The sequence below is a fragment of the Eucalyptus grandis genome, chromosome 2 (genome assembly GCF_016545825.1).
Source record: "Eucalyptus grandis isolate ANBG69807.140 chromosome 2, ASM1654582v1, whole genome shotgun sequence".
Lineage (NCBI taxonomy): Eukaryota > Viridiplantae > Streptophyta > Magnoliopsida > Myrtales > Myrtaceae > Eucalyptus > Eucalyptus grandis.
In genome coordinates this window covers 53,808,975-53,830,918 of record NC_052613.1, presented here as the reverse complement: position 1 = coordinate 53,830,918, position 21,944 = coordinate 53,808,975, and the positions used below count along the sequence as shown (strand labels likewise).

Below are 21,944 nucleotides of genomic sequence, written 5' to 3'. Positions count from 1 at the left end.
TAGGTTAAATATGGAATAATTTTAGTAATATAAGTCGGGTCGGATATAGTTGAGAAATTTACATTACGAATGAGCAAGTCATAAATAATTCTATATGTCAATTTGGGTCAAATCATTCACGAGCTAACCAAATCCAACCCAATTCATTTGCGCGACAGATCTAAATATGATATGATAATGCCAATTCAGCGCTCAATGGCAAGGGAGCGATCTGCTATTCTAAAATGTTAATAGCATGTACATTGCAAGTGGACTTGGTATGAGGTGAGAACATGGATGAAACAAAAGTCTACAATGCGGAACATGAGAAACCATCGAGTCCACGTAAAGTAGAGAGAACGAATTCGGATTCTTTAAATGTCCAATGATCACCAGAACCTATTTAGTTATAATCTCGGTGTAGCCAGACACTAATCTGCATTAACTTTTGTAATTATGACCACTCGTTAAGTATAAATAATTAGAGAATCTTCGGTCATCATGACATCCACGTCATCTGATGAAGAAAGCCACCGATTATGAAAGTTTTCCTACTCGAGCATTTCCTTTTCTTCTTCTTTTCACTCGCAGCTGGGTGTCTCTTTTGAGCAGTCAATATGAACGCCCATACCATTATTAGTCGCGGGCAAATTATCACTAGCGATGGCAAAGGTCCTTGGCATCTTAGTACGATTTTCTAGCTTTACAAGTATAGTCAGAGGCCGAGATTTTATTCGTAAACGAAAATTTACATACACCAATTGCCTTTCTAGTCAAATTAAACAAGAGAAAATGCATCGGATTCACGTGAACTTAGTGCATCGCAACTATAAATCTGATGATTTTGGTGCATTAAGCTCATATAAGTTCGGTGCATCCGAGGAGAAGATGGAATATAAACTACTTAGAAGCATAACAAATATTTCCTCGATCCATGAGCCAACGTGCGATGACGATTCTTCCTCCTCCTCCTTCACACGCTTCGCCCTAGCATCTCCTGGAGCCGCTTGAACGATTCCAGCTTCTGCAGCCGCATCTGCTTGTGGAACCTCCTGATGAACAGATCCGCAACGTGGTCGATCTCGTCCTCGAGGCAGAACTCGCCTCCTTCCTCCTTCGCGTTCTTCACCAGGTCAATCACCGACCCGCCAGGGTCGGCGTCGTCAAGATCGTCGTCTTCCTCATCAAAGAGCGAGTGCCTCAGGTCCGGATACTTATCGTCATCGTCACTCTCGTCACCGTATCCGCCGTATATTGCGGTGCTGCTCGTGCTAGGCCGCGCCTCATTGGCCTTGGCCTCGTACAGCACTAGGGCCCTGCTTTGGTCAACATCATCCTCGTCGTCACTGTCTTCGTCGCCGTGGCCAAGGAGGCTGTGGATCTTGTTGGAGATGGAACAGAACAGGACCTTCCGGCTGTTCATCAGCGAGAAGAGCATGAGGCGGCCCTTCACCGCGCTGGTCTTTCTCTTGATGGCCGCAGACTTGGATTTGGCGACGGAGGTCAGGACGGAGACCATGCGTTTCACAAAAGCGGACGCTTTGTTCTTCATATTGCTTTTCTCTCTTCTCCCGGTTTAATTTCTGCGCATGTGGTTGATGACAGAAGACAGAAAAAACCCTCGGAGATGGACGAAGACAGAAAAGCTTAATCGGAACGGGCGATGAAACTGGAAAGAGAACGGCGCTGAGGATTCCTCTTAGATCGAGCTGTGTCGAGAGACTAGTTTAAGGTGCGAGTGCGTTGGGGTGTAGCCACTTTGCATTGCTTTGCATGGAGGGAGCCTTGAGAAAGTACTTCACATGGGGTTTGGTTATATATAAGCCATGGGGAAAAAGGGAGCTGCCCGATTTTGGAAGTGGGGTGACGATGGTTTGATGGAAAAAGGGCAAAAAAGTTGAGGGAAAACGAAAGAAGGAGAACGTGACGTGCGTCAGGATCATTCCAGTGAACTTCTTTATTTTGGTTTTAGTATTTTTTTCTTTTTATGCAAAACAAGTAATTCCAAATATATCACGCTATGCTTTAAGAGCTATTCATGTTTCTCTATATTCGAGATCTGAAATGGTAATAATGTAGACATTTGATGATGAGAATCGAAACCACGTAGCAATTTATTTGAGAAAATTATCAAGAAAATCATAAACATATTATATTTATACCGATTTAATTATAAACATTTTAATTTTATATTTTTTTGTAATTTACCGATATGGTCCAACTGAAAATCGTCGACTTAAATACCAACCGTCTTATGTGATAAAATCAACGCTGATGTTTATACTTTTTCTTTTCTTTTCTATCTTTCACTTCTTTTTGCTAGTGGCCGGTTGCCAGCTAAGGGCAAGAGTTGGGGGGATCACCTAGCAAGGCAACAGGCTACTTGCGAAAAGAAAATGGAGAAAGAAATAAAGAAAAAATATTTAAAAATTGTCAATACCAACGCAGGTCATACCATATAGAGACAGACTCATCTATATTAGTGATTTACAATCAAAATTAACAATTTATTTGAGAAAATTATCGAGAAAATCCTAGATTTATTACATTTATACCAATTCAATTCTAAACTTTTTTAATTTTGTCAATTCAATTCTAAGATTTTTTATAATTTACCAGTATGATTCAACTGAAAATCGTCGACGTGAATGCTATCAGCACCGAAGTTTATAATTTTTAAATTTTGTTTTTCTATCTTTCACTTTTTTGTTGCTAGTGGCCAAAAAGAGTTAAGGGGCATCGCCCAAGCAAGGCCACTGGCTACTTGCGAAAATCAAATAGAGAAATAAAGAAAGAAAAAAAAAATCAAACAGATTATTTAAAAATTGCCAACACCGATATGGGTCATGCCATATAAAGACAGCATCAATCAAAATTGACTGAATAAACTATATTGACAAATCATTAAAAGATTTATGATTTAATTGACAAAATTAAAATGTTTATAATTGAATTGGCACAAGTGTAATAGATGTAAGACTTTCTTAATAATCTCTCCCAACTTATTTTGATATGATTACATCAGCAGTTCATGGAATAATCATCGAACACCTATAAACATAAACAACCGTTCTATATGGACGGCACCGGCGATCTAAAGAAATCGAATATCGTGCCTTTAGGTAAAGTAATTGGAATTAACCCAATGACTCTTCCCTTTGGCAAAAATCGAGACCCTTGGCAAAAGAAAAAGATGCTCTGCCACCGACAAAGCGAAAAGCAGTGGGGAACCCGATGGGAACGTGGCCTCCAATTTTACAGCCTCACGTCGCTGCGAAGATGGAGCCGATTCGACGGTGGACAGTGAATTAAGGGGGGGAGAAACCCCGTCTGCTTTTTTCCCTTCCCCTGTCAGACGCTGATGAAAAGGCGGAACCGTGTCTGCTTTTTAAGTCGCCGCATGTTCTCGCGGAAAGATGGTTTTCATCCCAATAATGCAAGCGGTAGTAGCACTATTATATCGCGAGTTGAGCCATGATTAGCTCCCGTATGGAAATTCTGCTGCTCATAACCCCCGTCAAACGAGTGGATCGGTTAGAAAATAATTTAACTCCAATTGGTCTATAAAGACACGTACTCGGCCCCACCTATATTCGTAAAGATACTTTCGCATTTAATCAAATTTAGAAAAATTTGTACTAAAATCGAGATGAGTGCATGAAGTGAGCGAATGCAATATGGAGTGGAGGTGAGAGAGTGAATAAAGTTATTGGGTTGAATTGAGTTTAAGTAAGCTATAGATTCATTTGATATTCATATTATTTTGAACTTTATAGTTCTAAACTCATCTGTAACCACTTTATTGTATGTAACTAACTTATATAATAATAATATAGTACGTCAAAAATTAGCTAAAAAATGGGTCTACAACCCATTCGAGGGATTTACTTTAGACTTTATATAATTTAATATTGGCAAAAGCTCATCCAATATGTTACGTGTGTCGTGTTGTGTTTTTCATGGAATCATAATGCGAAACTCTCGGTCTGCGTGAAGACACGAGAATAAACTTTTTATCGAGGATTTGCTTCTGAGATTGACAAATGGTATTTTAATATGCAACGGATTAATCCTTCCTCCTTTTAGTACTTTTCTTGCCCGTCCCCCTAATTCTGCTTTCGACGATAATTTATGTTTACCTTGTTATATATCGTGGGTTTTGCTCAGCAAAAAGAAATATTTATTTCAGTGAGTTTTTCGAAGATTAGGGATTATTCGAAATTCTAATTTAAGTTTCCTTGGAAGATTTTTATTATTTATATCTCGTTATTACAATGAATTAAATTTCCCCTTATATAACAACTACAGTTGGAATAATATCTCATCATTATCGAGTCAATGTATTTTGCATCGATTATATAAAATAGACCAAGACTCCGTCTTTATTCTGTCAGGATAAAGAATAAGTTTAGTATGAAATAGGATATTTATGTTAAAATATATGTTCCAATATCACGCAGCCGAAAAACTTCATGGCCTTTGCAACCGGTTCATACGAACGCATCGTCGATGAATATTGTCATGCACGTGACATCATTGACGGTCACAAGAACCAATATCGGTATTAGCAATTGACATTAGCACACATCGATAGCGCACTTTGGTGATCACTGCCAATTAGTTGTCGATATACATCAACGAATGGTTAATGATTATCAACAGAGGTACCAATGAATAAGGAGTAGCAAACCATCGAGGTCTTTGAATGCGTACGGAGCGTCGAGATGGAGTCCCAAATCCAAGGTTATCGGAGGATAAAGAAACTGAGATCATGGAGCAATTGGCAGGCGTTTATAAGGGAAAAACCACTCAAGAATGAGATATGAAGATCGAAAGAGCATGGCCTCAAGACTTTCAAAAGTGAAGGAATATGGATGCAACCAAAAGAAATTGTTCGAGATAAATGCAATCACATCGAAATAGTTATCACATTGTCACTATAAATACCACAACTCATCTATTAACAGTTCATCGCACAAATCAAATAAATGTACTATATTCCAGTTATCCTTACTTTCCCATGTGGTACTTTTATTTTCTATATTTAGATTGTCGATTAAATTATGATATGTTCGTTTATCTTGACATTTTTAGGTTTTGTAGTCGATTAAATTCCAACATAATTTGCTTATATTCGATTCGTTGTAATAGTTGTGCTTCTCAAGCCTTGTTGTTTGTTAAATTCCGGCATAGTTTTAGTGTATATAGCCTGGTGGAAGTAAAGCTGTTGATTTTCTTATTTGTTTGGATATTTATTGTATGGAATCGGTGCATAACCTGTTTTCTTTAATAAAATTCGAAGAATGACTTTGAGTGAAAGGTAATTTCGTCGCAAAAGAAATTTCAGTGAATCGGGTGCAAATTTTTTTTTTTTTTTTTTAACTTTATGAAAAGCGAAAAGTATAGTAAATTTGATTGGGCGTATCTCGACCATTAAGTACTCATACGACAAATGTGTTTTCTTTCCAAATAAGATACAGTTGGACCACTTAAGCTCAAGAAAATCTGAAATGTGACTGGATACGAGTCTATCACAGATCCACGATAATTAGTAAATGTAACTTTTCACTAAGCCAGTGTCAATTGAGTATAAATTTTGAAATCCTGAAAAGAAAGGCTACATATACATATATATATATATATATATATATATATATATATATATATATAAAATTCGGTCCTTATATCATTTTAAAATTACAATCTTAAATATTTAGGCAATTGGGTTGAAGGAGATAATATATATATATATCAAATGCGGTCCTTATATCATTTTAAAATTACAATCTTAAATATTTAGGCAACTAGGTTGAAGGAGATAATTCCATATAAATCATCGTAAACTCTATTGACGATTGAAATTTGAGAATTTATTAGAACTGTCAATAACTTGTAATTAATCATATAAACGTTTATACTTTTTTATATACGAGTTAGTAAATTACTAACAATTTATCGGCACAGGTGATTTACCGCTCATTTCATTACCAATAACAATAGAAACTTATTAAAATTTGATAGAAATGTGCCAACAGAATGTTAATTTGGTTTTGACAGTTTGACATTTTATATTAGAATGTTAATGATCACATCCGTCATCTTATGACAAATAAGATTTGCTAGCCCAACTAATGTTCAGACTCGAACTTTAAATGTTCTTTATGGTTAATTTGATTGGATTTTTTGTTGAAGAAATAAGTAAATGATAATATGCCTATTTATTATACAATGCTCTATATTTAATTAGCATTCCGGTTTTAAAAATTTCCATTTCCTTAAAGAGGTATGAAATTGCGAAGCATAAAAGAGAAACAGATGCTATGTATTCAATAGCATGCTTCGTATAGTCTCAATTGATTGGATCACATGGTGCATTGTACGTAAGGAGCAAAGGTATGATTAATTTCATATATATAATGGAATTACGGTTATTTCTTTGTGGAATTTTTTTATACGAAGAAAAACAATTGTCCAAATTAACAGTCAGTGCATCAAACGCACTCAGTTTATGAAAGTCGGTTTTAATTAGACATTAGGGCACATTCAATTTGTTGAAAGTAAATGATTATGAAAACATTTTCCTACATATAATCATTTGTACTGCTTACGAGAAAGAACAAATGGAAAATATTTAGATATATATTGCCGTCGATGATGAAAGCCTTTTTCATCAACTAATTATGTTGAGCAATACAAATAATTATTTTTAGTGATAGATATTTTTTAAATCGCCTATTTTCTGCAAAAACAAATCGAAACGTTTCAGATTAGACTAGAGCATTTACGATTTTGGGCCTTAATTCCTGGTGAATATGCACTCGTGATGGGCCTACTCGTGAGTCCAGGTGGATCATGGGCCTATCCTGAATTTCTGGGCTCGACAAACTCCCGCGTTTCTCTTGGCGCGAGCGGGATGTGGAGTTGGCGCCGCGACGTCGTCGTATAAACGGCGAGATTCTTGAAGGAGGCACGCCGGAGATCGCGTCGCTCCAGTCGCTTTCGCGGAAACTCCTTTTGACCCTCTTTTGGACCCGTCCAGCTTCTTTTGTTCCTCTCTTTTTCTTTTTCAGCGGCTTCTTTTCCCTCTGTCTTTTTTTTTCCTTTTTTTCGGCCACCCGAGGCGAAAAATCTTGCTATTTTGTCCCCACACGACGCCATTTTAATTGTTTGGAGAGGGAAGAAAAGAAAAGGGCGCCTGTTTTTCCGCATCAAAAAAGGAAAAGAAGACCGAGAATAAGACACCATCATTGTTTAACGGTGCAATTACCAGTGCAATGTCTACTCAGCAAATTGAGCCCTTAAGAATTCGACCAAAAATAAAATAAAATAGAGCTCTAAATAACGGACATGGATAATTTAGAGGAAAGTAGAACACTTGTTAAGGTTCATTCGTTTTTTTTTTTTTTAAAATTTTAGTATTTTATATTCGAAATAAGTGGGTTTTTTAAAACGTGTTAATATTTTCATTTTCAATATGTGTCGTTACTAAATTTATCGAGTTTAATTAATGCCCTTAAAACGCTTGTCAATTGGAAAAAAGCAACTCGTTACCATCAGAGCTAATGAAAGTTTGAAGAAGAGGTACTCTTCCTTTTGACCAAATATGAGGATTATCGTGCGAAAGGCACGATAGAAAATGACACATTTCCATGAAAGCAATGGCAAAAAAAGGGTTGCTTATTTCAATGGGCTTGCAATGACTTTTGCCTTTTAATTTTAGAATTTTGATAATTAGATGGGACTTTTGTCTGATGCTAAAAAGTCAAATCTCCATTATAAGTGTATGAATAGAAGCCATTTGAGACTAAGTTATTAAAGTAAGGCAAAACTTTTCCGATAATTTTACAAGAATTCAAAATGGTGTTTTCATCTTAATTTTAGGAAATCAAAACGGACTTTGTTTTTAATTTTTATTCATGCTTTCTAGGAAAAAAATCTAATTTGCAAAACCATTCCGTGCATTAAAAGAGGGAATTAAGTTTTAAAAGGAGGAAAGAAAAGCCGAGAAGGAGAAATAAGCTCACATTTTTTTCCTCCTCTTTTCCAAGACCCTTGAACTTTGCCAGCTGTACCATCCGGGTCATTCCACGAGAAACAGAGCCTAAAAACAGCTGGAAAAAATAAAATTAAGGCGGGAATTTAAATAAAAAAAATTAAAATTAAAAGTTCGAGGATTGCTATTAAGTATTAGCGACCAACGAGCCAACGAGGGACGCTCAATAAAAACACTTGGCGTATTTAATCGAGATTATTATCAGTTTTTTTACAAAAAAATGTCGTATTAAAATTTTCTTGCCTTTCTATTTTATAAAGGAGGAGGAAACTTTAATTCCGTAGGCTGAAAATTTTTTGCAAAATGGCGAACTAAAAAAAAAAAGAGCGAAAAAAGGAGGGACTTTAAATTAAAAAAATAAATTAATTAAAACTACCAGGATTGCTGTTAGGCTGTGTGTGAATAAATTTTTGGAACAAAAATTAATTTATACTCCCTATATTAATTTCTGAATAAAGAAACGCGTTTAATAATGACTTAAAATTTTTATTTCGGGAATGGAAATTAATTTGATAATAGAATAAATTTTTTATTTATAGGAGGCAGCAACTGGCGTCTAGGGAAGGCGGGCGGGCGATGTCCAGTGGTAGGCAACAGGCAACTGGTGATGAGTGTCCAGTAGTTGGTGATGGGTATTTGACATCCCACGAATGATAGGTAGGCGGCGGATGATGACGAGTAAATGCTGATAATTTTTTTTATTTATCACATTTATCCTAGAAATATAAAGGTTAAATTTTTTAATTTTAGCTTCAAATCTATTTTTGGAATAAAAATTTGTTATAAAAAAATGAAATGGATTACCAAATGGATTTATGTTCTAAATCTATTCCAAGAAATAGGAAAATAAAAATTGTCACGTGCGCCTTTAGTAATCAATAATAGATGCTTATTAGACACACTTAGAGCCTGTTTGCCAAACAGTGTTTGTTTCTGTTCTTTTGTTCCCGATAGTAGATTTTGAACAGAAATACGTTTGGTAAAATTTTTTTTATAGGAAACAAATTTCTATTTTTTTATTCCCATAAGTAAATTTGGAACATAATTTAGAATAATCAAAAAATTAATTATTTATTATCGGGAACAATTATAGAATCAAGTTAATCTATTTTTCTTTTTCCTTTTCTTTCTTTTTGTTCTTCTTCCCTCTCCCTTGTTCTTCAAGTACTGCTACTGTTGCCATTGCTGTCCACCATCTGCCACCGGTGGTCACCAGCGAGCTCGCTTTTGGTTAGGCAGGCTTCGCCTGGGCCTCCCCCGGTCATTGATGAGCCTTGTTCAGCTGCCGGTGAGGCTCGGCTGACAAGGCATGGCCTCGTCGAGGGCTTATGATGCTCCAGTGAGGTCGCCAGCCCTCATTTGACTAGTCATCGATCATCCCAAAGCGGCGACTGGCCACCTTGAAGAAGAAGAAGAGGAGAAAGAAAGGAAAAAGATAAAAGAAGAAAAACGAAAAAAAAATGATTTGAAGTAGTAATTAAAATTTTGGCATATATAGAATATATATTTAATTTTGTATTTTAACTCATTATTTAGCATTTATATTTATAGTCTATACTATAGTTCATTATTCACTATTTAATAAAAATTCAATTAGTTAATATTTTTATCTTAGTATAAATATAATTAATCAATATAATTTCTATGTTTGATAGAATTTTAGAATGGAATAGAATTCTAAATTTAAATTTTTTTAAATTGAAAATATAATAAAATATAATATGATTTATTTACTCATAAGAAGACAATTATATATGTGAGTGGTCCATGAGAATTCAATATCAAATTTACACTCACCTAACACGGTAATTGAAAAAGAATTGGCATATAAATTTTATGTAATTATCAAACGCATTTATGTTATTTTTCTAATTTAGAATAAGAAATTTTATGCGATTACAAAATACGTTTTTGCTTAGAAATTACTTACAGGAATAGAATAAAAAAAATAATTTATGATAATAAATTATTATTGAGAGCAGAATAGTTACCAAATGCGCTCTTAATGTATTTAACTAAAATTATCATCGGTTTTTCTTTACAACATTGATTACACATCACTACAGAAAAGGGGAAAAAAAACACCGCATCAAAATTTTTGCTTTTTTTTTTTAATGTTTATAAAGAAAGAGGAAGCTTTAATTCCGGAGGCTGAAAAAAGAAATGCCTAAATGGCGAAAACGAAAAAGAAAAAAAAAAGGGAGAAAGAAAAAGAGGAAATAATTAAGACCATCAACGTCGCCACAAAGCACAGCGAGAGGCAATTGAGAGTCTGTACGTCCGTACCAGTGTCAGTCTCCTTTGCTGTCCTCCTTCCCTCCTCCTCCACCCTCGTCACCTCAACAGCTTCACTGGAAAATCCACACGCAGACCTAGAGAGAGAAAGAAGAGAGAGAGAGAGAGAAGCGAAGGAGAAGGAGCTTCGTCCACCTGTCTTCCTCCCCCGCCGCGAGAAACGAGCGAAAGGAAAGGCGACGAGCAAAAGATCGGCGATCCGAGTTCGCGCTTCGCTGTGGATCGCCTCGGCTCGGGGGGGACGCAACGCAATCCCTTCCTTTTAGCCGTCTCGCGGAGCCCCGTCTCGCGCCACATTGACCTCCCTGGTTTTCGTTTCGCGCGGGCTGAGATCGGAGAGAGAGAGAGAGAGATCGATAGGGGAGCTCCCTTTTTCGCCTCCGTTTCTGCCGAACCTTTTTTTTTTCTGTTGATCCGGAGCATCGGAGGAGGAGCTTCTTCGTCGTCGCGCGGCGACAGGCGCGTTCTCGATTCCCCGTCCCTCCCTCGCTGATCTCGGCCGCCGTGCCTCCTCTCTCTTTTTGACCTCCAGGTAACGCCGCCGGCGGGAGCTCCGCGGCTCTAGATCTCTGCTTTCGGAACGCGACCGCGGTGCGAATTGTGGCTGACGTCGCGAGCTTTTTCTTTTTCCTTTTTTTTTTGTTTTTTTGGGGATTCCGGCGCGCATTTTGTAGATCAGAGAGGAGGCGAGCGCGTAAAGAAACTCTCGTGGAGCTCTGTGGGATGCGTTCCTGAGACGCAATTTGTTTCCGACTGTGCGCGCGACGCGTAGAAGAGAGGGGGAAGAACGATAGGAGGAGGAGATCGGATGCGGTGAACGACACATGCAGGATAGAATGTACGCCAACGCCGTGCCTCCGCATCTTTCCGAATCTAACCGGCGGATCATCGACGGCGGGCCGTCGTTACGTGTATATCAAACGTGGAAGGGAAGCAATGTGAGCTCGCCCCTCCATGCTCTTCTTGTTAAATTTGCTGTTTTGTCATTACCTGCGCTTTGGTTGACAATGATTTGTGCTCGATTACCTGCCATTGTTATGGTATTTCTCGAATTATGACCTCCGTTAAAACTGTGCTGGCAATTATGGAGAAAGTGAGGAACTTTTAGTTTTAGAGCCCGCAACTCAATGGTACTCCGTTGTTATGGTAACTCCGAGTATCAGTCTTCGGGAGCCTGGAGAGTGTTTTCGAGAAGAAAACTTATCGATTCGCAGCGTACATGGGTCATCTTTTTCCACCCAAGGATGTGAATATTTTCTGTTGCAAATTTGCATGCTTGCGCTCTGGTCCTTTTATTTATGTTAGTCTCGGAGATACTAAGCAGCTGTGCATCGAACGCATCCCCATGATTCTCAAGCCAAAAGTTTTAACTGCTTCTCTTACATGTTTTGCAGAGATTTTGCTGTGGAGGCAGACTTATATTTGGCCCAGATGCAAGGTCGCTATTGCTGACGGTGTTCTTAATCGTGACTCCAGTCATTTTGTTTTGCACCTTTGTTTCCCAAAGGCTCTTTCATGAGTTTGATGACCACGTAGGCATTATCATCGTGGCTATAAGTGCCGTCTTCACACTCTACGTGAGTACTTACGCACTGAATTCGTTGCTCAGTCTCCCTTGAAATCTGAAGCAAGATATGTTCAGGTCTATTTTGCAGGAAATGATCAGCATTGGAATTCTTCCGTGAAATTTCATTTTTGTTGGCATTTCAATGACAATAAGAGTAATTTTCGAATTTGAAATCTCAAGATGACCCCAGTTAGGCTTACCGAAATTTAGGATTAACTTTCAATAGTTTAACATTACTAAATGAGGATCATATTCAGTTTAAGTAGATGGTTGATGGAATGGGTCAACTTACAGAATCTTTACTGAATATTATCTGATAACTGAAATGGCCTATACTTGCGTTATTTAATGCTTTCAGCATCTGATCGACTTGTTAAACTGCAGATTGTCATCCTCCTGTTCCTCACATCAGGAAGAGATCCAGGCATTATTCCTCGTAGTCTACACCCTCCAGAACCAGAGGACGAAGCTGATGGTTCCAATCTATCTGCAGATTGGTCAGGAAGCAGGATCAGTGCTCCTAGTCTGCCACCTACCAAAGATGTTACTGTCAGGGGAATGGTCGTCAAAGTCAAATACTGTCAAACATGCATGCTATACCGTCCACCAAGATGTTCTCACTGCTCTATATGTAATAACTGTGTTGAGCGGTTTGATCACCACTGTCCGTGGGTGGGACAATGCATCGGGAAGGTACATATTACTTGGAAGTAGCTGTTCGTGTCTTCCACTCTTTTGAATTAGACATATGAAACTAAGCAAAGAGAATGAATATATGGCAAAAGAGTGCACTTTTGCCCTCTAATGGTTAAGTTTCATGATCAAATTCAGGTTGAACGATTAGTTTAGGTGGTTTATAAAGTTGTTTTCTTATGGTATTCCGCTGGCTCTCCGCATTTGAGATGCCTTAGTTCTGTTGCTATACCTGACATATCAACTGCTTTTTTCTGCAGAGGAATTACAGATTCTTTTTTATGTTCATTTCTTCGACGACATTGCTCTGCCTGTATGTCTTTGCTTTCTGCTGGGTAAACATCAGCAAGACAATGGATGAATATCAGTGTGATCTTTGGAGAGCTCTTGCTAAGTCTCCTATGTCAGGAATTCTTATAGTCTACACGTTCATAGCTGCATGGTTTGTTGGAGGCCTCACTGGATTTCATCTTTATTTAATCATAACCAATCAGGTTCCTTTCTCTCTATGCCTACAGATGTTTGGACTTGCTTTAGCTGTCCTCTTTACATCTGATTACAGAATAATCACTTTTTTGGTGCAGACAACTTATGAGAATTTCCGATATCGATATGATTGCAAGATGAATCCTTATAACCGGGGTTGCACGGGTAATCTTTGGGAGATATTTTTCTCCAAAATACCTCCTTCCAAAAATAATTTCAGGGCAAAGGTTAAGGGGGAGACATCTGTTTACAATCCGGTTTCGGTGGGGCCGACCACTAGTCTGGAGATCCCCAAAACAAGCTTTGATGTGGAGATGGGGAAAAGGCAAGCGGTTGCTGCTGAGGATTTGGAAGATATACAGAGCCAGATTGATAGTGTTGGTGGACTTGAGAGATGTGGAACTCAACCCCCTCATACAAAGTGGGATCAAAAGAACAATTGGGAGATCACACCTGACATGCGGATGTTAGCTGCTGAGTTTGGCATGCAATATGGTCCGAGTCCAACTGAAAGAGAGAAAATTCATGGAGACCAATAGCTTTTCTAGTTGAACTCCTGATTTTAGGAATAGGGTATGTTATTATCTTGTACCAACACTGATCTTTCTTTCTGCTTAATTAGGAATTATATTCAACAAATTGGCAAACTTAAAGTGAGATTTGGTAATGGATCCTTACCACTTGAAATTTCTCTGAGAGTGATCTCTCTTAAGCTACGGGATTAAATGCTCATCAAACTCCATGATCTCATTGTACCAGAGTGCTTTAGCTTCTTAGGATTTTATTTTATTTTTGGTTGAAAGTGCAATCTGTTGGACAATTTTGGCAACTTCAAGTTTTTAATCTAAGTCCCTTCTTAGTAACCATATGATTTGATGGTTGAAGAGGGATAAAAATGATGCTGGAAACGGAAGGTGCCGCTGCATGATTGCTGCAGTGGTGGCTTGGTGTAATACTCTTGGCATCATTTTCTTTTGGGGTACCTGAAGCCTGCAACTTATCGTAGCGATCGTGTGTAGATCAATCAATGTAGATTTCTCGTATCACACGCAACAAAGATGATAATTCATGGCGAAGAGCATGGCTTCATTCATGTGTTTTTTTTCATTTTTTGATAGAGGTGAAGGTTCATTCATACTCGGTACCTGTAAAGCATGCGATTCTGCGGTGTTACTTACCGGTGAAATGCACTCTTTGATCAACTACAGATTGCACCGACTGAGATGCGTATGGCCCTCTAAAAAGTAGTTTTGCCTCTCGTGGAACATGAAAATCATGATTGGAAAACTGGGTATGTGCGATATGGTCTCATTAGTTTTGGTATGTGCATCTCTGCAGCTTGAGACAAGCAACGGACTACGATTACTACGCTTCTCTTTCCAAACTCGGTGTTATTTCTTGTCTGTCTTAAGGAAATCTACTCTTCTCTATTCAAAGTGCTGGTTTGGTTTTCGACATTGGTTTGTTTCGGTTAAGGATATTATTTGACAGAAAGATAAATTCCTTCCAAATATGGAGACGAAAAGTGGCCCGGCTCTTTGTTACTCAGCATGTTACTTCGGAAATAGCCATCACAGAAGCAACTCTTAGTACTCTCATGAACCACCTGTATAATCATTTATTCTCCGGGCAATGAACTCACGATGAATTCACAAAATACTCGAATTCAGAGGTCGTTCCCCCAAGGACTTGTTTCTAACCGAGCAACTCGGACAAAGCAACTATCTCAGGAAGAGGCGATTACAGCATACCAAGGCAGTCGGGATGAGGAGGATGCCTTCCATTTACAGAGTTGAAATCTCGGTGGAACGCTTATTAGGTGACTCAAAAGTCTAGTCCATCATTCCAAAACCATTCTTCTTTTACACTACAATGTTCACGAGAGAGACGCCATCGTATCAAGGACAAAAAAGTGGAGATGGTAGAGTCTTCAAAGGCGATGAAGTGCAGTTCTACCAAACAAAACAGATTCATAAGAACAATCACAAAATGCCTTTGCTCTCTTGAGCAAGTCATCTGGGAAACGCGTAGCTTTTGGTGTGAACACTTCGTCAAATTCTATGTTAAAAGAAGAGAGCCGTTGATCTCCCTCTCGGGCCTCTGTTTTTCTGACTGTAGCATTCAAAACGAATCAGAAAATTGGAAGCCTTTGAGGGAGATTGAAAATCATCCTTTCCCTTCGAAGTTTCTTTCGATTTGACTTAGCCAAATTATACCAACACTCGTGGAGTTTATATAGGAGCAAAAGCTGGACGATGAGGAGGCATTTGGACTCGAGTCCCTTATCAACTTCTTTATCCACATAATACTTGTCTCCATGGACTCAAATCGTGCCACGTAAACAAGTCAGTTATACATGGAATCCATTAATTCAAGATGCACAAGAATGAGTTTCCTCCATTGCCACCTACCAAGGATGGGGATGTCAACTACTTGGCAAGATTCTTCTATCTCAATGAAAGCGCCAGGATAAGGTTTTGCTTTCTCAGATTTGATGCCTGAATTGATGCCGAATACAATATGGATTAGAGGCAAAAGGGCGGTTTCCTTGCCAGGATAGAGATGAAATTCTTGAGTTCACTTACGAAAAAACGTGATAATTGTTGAATTAACTGGAGTTGACCTGGTCCCTTCCTTCAAAACCCCTTTTCTGAGAGGCAATGCTTTTTATGTTACTGAATAAGAAGTTTCGGTTTGAGAACCTCATTCGTCCACCATTAGCTTTCTATTTCCACACTTTGTGGACGATAATGCAGCGAGAATAGATGCCTTTGCTTGTCGATAACTAGATGCAGAGGAAGATGTCAACCAAGCTACTAGTAAACGTCACAACCTGCCACCGAGACAAAGTGAGTTTGGTCTTGGTTTCTCTGAAAGACTCAAGGGCATCAGAGAATAGCCATGTGGTGGTTTTATTGATCAGTCTGCTGTTCAGACATGCTTGGTTCTATGTCATAGATTACACCTACGTGCTGGTAACCATTGAAGTGAGTCCACGTAGTGTCCTCTCCAGCATGGAATTACTAATAAACCATCTATACTTAGGCAGTTAAGGATCGTTCGGGACAATTCATTTAGCTAAGTAAAAATGACTCATCTCTTATTTTCCAAAAGAGCCGATGCTCGGTAGTCAGTAGCAGTACATCTCTGGAAGATGGGACCGATAATTCAATATCGGAGCATAAGGAAGGAAAGCAATTGCTAGGGAACGCAAGGCAAAGAGAGAACAGATTAACACGGTGAACATTTTTGACCATAAAGTAGATTAGTCACCATCACCAGTCTGGGTGCAAATTCTGCAGGCCTTCAGGTGCAGTCAATTGTCTTAATCCTATCATACTTCCGTCATGACTTCTCTTGACCCCAGTCCTCGAGTGCCCAGCCGGGTGAACCCCTAAGAAGTCAACTGTCATTCTTTCAGCTCCTCCTGTGTAGTATTCTCCACCAAGTATGTTGCCAGCATTCCTACTGTCCTGCATAAAAAGTGCCGAGTCGGCCAAGTCGACCTGTGAAACGGGATAACTGGTGCACGGAGTCTCCATTTCCATCTTCTTGTCAAATGCTTTGTGCTTTCCGACATATAGCCTTGGTTTCATGTTGTTAACTGCAGACCTTCCATCCTGCACCGACCCAGATGAGTTCACTGAGCCACCAGCCGAGTAACCAGAAAATCCTCTGAATAGTATTGGAGAGATCGTATCATCACTTATTTTTGCACCCATTTCAGCAGCCTTCTGAAGCAAGGCTGTTGCGGACGTGTAAGCAGAGGCCATGCTGAGAGAGGAAACGCTGTTCGATCCACCAATTGAGGACATACATGCTCGGGAAGCTCCCGGGGTATTGAAAGGATCCACAATAGCAGGTATCACAACCCCTGCCGAGTTGAGAGCCAGTGGCCTCAGCGAGGCATCCATGTCCTCGTTAGTAAAGGACAAGTTCATCATAGAGTTCATGTTTGAGGAGGAATCGCCAGGCAGCGAGGGATTTAAGACCTCTTGAGTTTGGTTTTGTGACATTCCTCCTCCAGAAGCTGTGAGGTTCTGATTCATTCTGTTACTTTCTTCTGCCGATGCATCGCAGAAGGCTCTATGTGTGACGAAGCTGTCTTTCCTGTGAATTGTTGTTGATAACAAGAATTTATGTCAGCAATTAGTGTTTTAACCAATCCTCTCGAGCTGAAAGTGAAAGTTGGCCTAGGAAATCCTTGGAAGAGACACTTGCATGTTGAAGAGTGTTCGATAGATCATAGAAAACTGCGACTAGGAAGTTTTACCTTGAGAAAATCGTTCCACACTCGCAACGATACTCTCTCGTCCCACAGATTTTGGTATGCGCCTTCCAGTCTGATTGGACGGCATACCTTTTCGAGCACTTGTCGCACTTCCATTTCTTGTCTCCGTGCTTTCTGCAGTAGTGCTTCTTTATGCCAGTCAAATCGCCGAGAGCCCGACTGGGGTCGTGGTGCACACAGTTCGCCTCAGGGCAGATATAAACTCTCTTCTTGGCCTGTGTGCTTGGCCTCTGCTTCAGCTTCCAGGGCAAGTTGTGGGCTCTCCTGTGAAGCTGGAGGTTTTGATCTCTCTGAAATCCCTTATGGCACACCTCACAGATGTACCTGTTGGTCGCCATTAGAGTCCTTGGAGATAGGGCTACGACTTCTGCATCCGGGTCTGCAAAATTTTGTCATGCGATGAAAGAAACTATGCTTAGTTTCGCAAAACATAAGTAATGCAATTTCTGCAGCTTAGTTTAACTGAGAACTATGCGACAGGAAATAATCTTCCTCCCCTAGATATCAGCTCATTCCCTTTTTAAGCAGTCATTAGTGATGTCGAAAGACTCCCACGGATTCTTGTAATGGCAGAGGCCCAGAGGCTTAGAGTTAACAAGACGGTTGTCAAGATTACATGTGTGCTTTGCCCGAGAACTGTCGTGAATTTATCTGAAAGAGTACATGTCAAAAGCCTGGTTTGAATTATAACATTCATCTTGGTAAAGTTGCACTCTATAGAAGTTCCCTCAACAGGTTTTAAAACTATGATAAATTTGACCTAATACTAACAAAAGAACATTTCCTTCTTAATTCAACTTTTTGCTATTAGTACCCGCATTTTAGTGGTGCAAATAAACGAAACACCTGTACTTACCAGGGTTTCCTGGAAGGTTCCGCTTCTTTTTCAATGCTGTCGGGGGCGGAGGAGTGGCAGCATCACTGCCGTTCTCGATCATGACGGGGCTTCCATTGGAGGACTGCGAGAAGTTGTTGGCACTCTGAAACTGTTCATCATCTTCAAAACCCTGAACATAGTTCGACATATTTGAAATGGTGATTTGGTTATTTTTTCCCAATGTTGGGAAGGTAGGGAGCTGAATTTATATACACGATGGACAACAATGTCGAGCTCGGGTTTTGCCGACAAAAGGAAGAAAGAATTCTGAGCCGAACTCGATCGAAATTGCGTGGTCCGCGGAAGTAAATATTATAGTCCTGTTGAGAAATTCCGCGACGACCCCATCCTCGTTTCAATAATGCTACCTGGTAAAACCAAGTACCACTCAGATTGAAACTATAGAACTAGGGATCTGCTTGTCCTGTTCGGTTGTAGTAAAGCAGAAGTCAGCTCATTATTCGGACCGACCCTTCATATTTTAATGGCAAGAATGAAGAGTTCATTCATTAGCGAGTCTCGCGAATAGATCGTTCCATGTAAATTCCAGCAGTTCATCTCGAGATCAATCTGAACGAATCAATTACTGATAAAAAAGAAAGGGGTTGCTGTTCCTGTCTCGGCATGAAGATCGCGAGAGAAATATGATTTCCGGGACATGAAGACAATCAGAAAAGGGACACGAAAGAGGGCGACGAAGGAGAGATCCGTGCGAAGAGACAAGAAGTAGCCTTCCGTGACCATCCTCTGGATGCCCATCGAAGGTTTTGGAACACATGCACTTGTCCAGGACTCGTTGTCATTTAGCTTCAGGGTGGTTTGAACAAGTATCATCATCTTAAGGTTCAAAAAAAGTGGCCATTGATGTGAAGTTCTTCCATTTATGTTTTTCCCGAGCCGATAACCGGTGCAGTTGGTACCGGATCACAGAGCGGAAGATCTTTCGGCGAAGGATTAGGCGAGTTGATGAGGCGTCGGCCGGGCCGAAGAAAGAACTCATTTCTGCTGAGTGAGTGGAGTCTGCTAATCTGTTTTAAAGCTAGTGAAACACATTAGAGAAGGGAGATCAGGTGACATTGAGAGAAAAGATTGACGAACTTTTCTTTTTTCACTTAGTGTAATTTTCTTTTTACATTAAATGGATTATGATGCAAATTTCCATTTTAAACTGTACTTCAAAATATTTCTTGTCCATATTTTCAACTTCTTATGGAGTAACAAAAAACGATATGATTGTGCAGGACGTCAAGATTCGTTTTCCTAATTTCAATAGAGAACAACGAAGGACCCGACGGCTATAGGCAGTTTTCAAGCGCGGCGTGTTAGCCACGAAAAATCAAGTTTAGAAAACAGCTTCGAGAAAGATTCAATTTGGAAATTATTTTTGATTTATTTTCGTAAGAAAGAAGAATTGTAGTTTATAAATTTTGTCTTATTTGACAGGCAAAGCACCTCTAACTCGCACCCTTTGTAGTTATCTAAACATCCCTAATTCCTTTTTTTTTTTTGGGTCAGCATTCTTGATCCTCGAAGGTTTGACTTGGTCGATGTGCGTTCGTGAAGTACTTATAAAATTATCATAATGTCTGAGAATGATCTCCATCCCATCAATCCCTTATACAAAAACAAGATGTAAATCATGATAATTATGATCCCGTGCTTTTACATGATCACTAGACAAAGCTTTCTTTTTAAGCTCTTCAACAGAAAAAAAAAAAAATCAAAATACACGCAAATGGGAGGGCTAATAGATTTCCACTTCTTTAGCCCAACACAAACCCCATCACCCAGAACCCTTCAAGTTCAACCCCCAAAAAAAAATTAAAAAAAAACGAAAAAAAAAATGAAAATAGGATAAATATAATAACTCCAAGACGGCAAACGCAAAATTACCTTTTTAAGATTTACAGAAATAGAGATTATTGATTCGGGCTAAAAATAGTACGCAGAAGACGAGCCCAAATCAAACCCGTCCACGCCCTTATCCGAGACCTGCGGCATCCTCCCGAAGAGTGGGCCGTGCTCCACGAGCTCGTTTGGGTCAAAGCCCATGTTCAGCCCGTTCGACGGCCCAGGCACAATGCTCTGCTCCTGGAGCCCCAAAAAGCCCATATCTGTCCAGCCTCCGTGGCCCATATCCAAGCCCGAACCGTAACAGCTGGACAGGTCGGGCGGAAACGGTGGCAGCTCCGCCTCGTCGTAGGACTGCGGGCGGGCTGCGTCCCCGAAGTCGGCGATGCTCGTCGCCGGATGGTAGGGACCGCCGCCGAGATATCCGTCGGCGGCCCACCCGTTTTCGGCGGGTAGCCCGGATGTGAAGTCCACGTTGCAGGCGCTCATGGAGCCCGGCGTGTAAAAGAGCTGGTGATTAGGGTTATTGCTGCTCTTGCCGTGGTGATGATGATGTGGTTGCTCTTGCTGCTGATGATGATGTTGAGAGATGAAGAGCGCGGCGAAGTCGCTGTGGGCCTCGTCGGGGGAGACGAGGGAGGTGACCGAGGAGCCCGGCGGCATGTCGGAGTAGACGAAGTTGGTGCGAGCCTTGGCGCCCCGCATCGACCGGGCGGCCCGGTCGTAGGCCAGGGCGGCCTCCTCGGCCGTGTCGAAGGTCCCGAGCCAGTGCCGCTCCTTTGTGGTGGGGTCCCGTATCTCCGCCGCGTACCGGCCCCACGGACGCCGCCTGACCCCGAGGAACCTGGCTGGGGCTGCCCCGTCGTCCTGGTGGGTTTGGAGGGGGGGCGGCGTTTGCTGCTGCTGATGCTTTCTTTTGGCCTTTGAAGGTGATGGCGAGTTGACCGGCGACGACGAGACGGTGAAGTTCAGGTGATCCATTGCAAGTGAACTAGTGGGCAATGCCTATATGATCATGCACAGAGAGAGGGAGAGAGAGAGAGAGAGAGAGGTTCTCCAGGTTGCGTTGAGGAGTCTCAGGAGTAGTGCTGTGGCTGTGGCTGTGAGTTGGGTTTTAGGGCTCTGCATGGATTGGGGGTTTAAATAAGGAGGAGCTGCTGTTATATACACTCACGTCCGTTTGCAATAATTGTCGTTAGCAAAGTTGTTAATTGCATTTTCCAATCCCCATTACTTTTTGCATTTTTGATGATATTTAACAATCATATTAAATCTTCTTCTTTCTTCTTTATCCCCTGAAAGAGCTCAATACCCACTAATATAATTGGCTTTGTGCTGCAGAACTGTGGCCAAAATAGAAAATGCAAAAACCAAAAAGAAATATTTGTGTTTTGGAGACCGTGGCCACCAGATACTTTAAGCGGAAGCCGTTAGGCATGCATTAAACCGGCGTTAATGAAGAGACTTTTTAGTGGTTTCGAGGAATGACTCACGTAAATGACTCAATTACGCCTTCACATCAATGTGCGCCCGAGTTTTCCTCATTTTCTAGAGTTAATCTGTTCAGCATACACGAGCCAAAACAGCAATGGTTAAAAAGCTTCTTAAGCACTGACGAGGTTTGAGCATTTATACTTTTGCTTCGATGTCAACGTTTCAAAAGTGCCTCCTGAGGTCGATCTCATAGTCATTGACGTCAAAATGACCGGCTTTGAATCTCAAGTCTCGGCGTTCTTCGGTCTTCCCTTCTCTGGTGACCTGTTCTATTTTTTCTCACCAGCTAATGTCTGCAAAATCTTACTAGGACCCTTGGCTTTCAATGCATTGGCAAAATCTTTCTGTGGAAGTCATG

At 40.3% G+C, this 21,944-nt stretch overlaps 4 protein-coding genes across 4 annotated transcripts; 1 reads left to right on the top strand and 3 right to left on the bottom strand.

Moving 5' to 3' along the window:
• Nucleotides 1–706: 706 nt before the first annotated feature.
• Nucleotides 707–1,743, bottom strand: LOC104433740. Its single transcript, XM_010046598.3, has one exon. The coding sequence runs from the start codon at nucleotides 1,529–1,531 to the stop codon at nucleotides 953–955; it is 579 nt and encodes a 192-aa protein (XP_010044900.2). The 5' UTR covers nucleotides 1,532–1,743; the 3' UTR covers nucleotides 707–952.
• An 8,542-nt stretch (nucleotides 1,744–10,285) lies between these two features.
• Nucleotides 10,286–13,936, top strand: LOC104433739 (probable protein S-acyltransferase 6). The gene is made up of 6 exons (XM_010046596.3): nucleotides 10,286–10,859; nucleotides 11,002–11,265; nucleotides 11,722–11,904; nucleotides 12,279–12,587; nucleotides 12,848–13,081; nucleotides 13,172–13,936. Exons 2-6 carry the CDS (start codon nucleotides 11,152–11,154, stop codon nucleotides 13,610–13,612), a joined length of 1,281 nt encoding a protein of 426 aa, XP_010044898.1. The 5' UTR covers nucleotides 10,286–10,859; nucleotides 11,002–11,151; the 3' UTR covers nucleotides 13,613–13,936.
• Nucleotides 13,937–16,279: 2,343 nt separating this feature from the next.
• On the bottom strand, nucleotides 16,280–18,389 carry LOC104435668 (zinc finger protein GAI-ASSOCIATED FACTOR 1). The gene is made up of 3 exons (XM_039307222.1): nucleotides 18,221–18,389; nucleotides 17,347–17,743; nucleotides 16,280–17,183 (listed from the first exon to the last, which is right to left on the bottom strand). The coding sequence occupies exons 1-3, from the start codon at nucleotides 18,387–18,389 to the stop codon at nucleotides 16,349–16,351; spliced, it is 1,401 nt and encodes a 466-aa protein (XP_039163156.1). The 3' UTR covers nucleotides 16,280–16,348.
• A 1,472-nt stretch (nucleotides 18,390–19,861) lies between these two features.
• On the bottom strand, nucleotides 19,862–21,189 carry LOC104433738 (ethylene-responsive transcription factor LEP). The gene has a single exon (XM_010046595.3). It carries the CDS (start codon nucleotides 21,071–21,073, stop codon nucleotides 20,174–20,176), a length of 900 nt encoding a protein of 299 aa, XP_010044897.1. The 5' UTR covers nucleotides 21,074–21,189; the 3' UTR covers nucleotides 19,862–20,173.
• Between the last annotated feature and the right edge of the window lie 755 nt (nucleotides 21,190–21,944).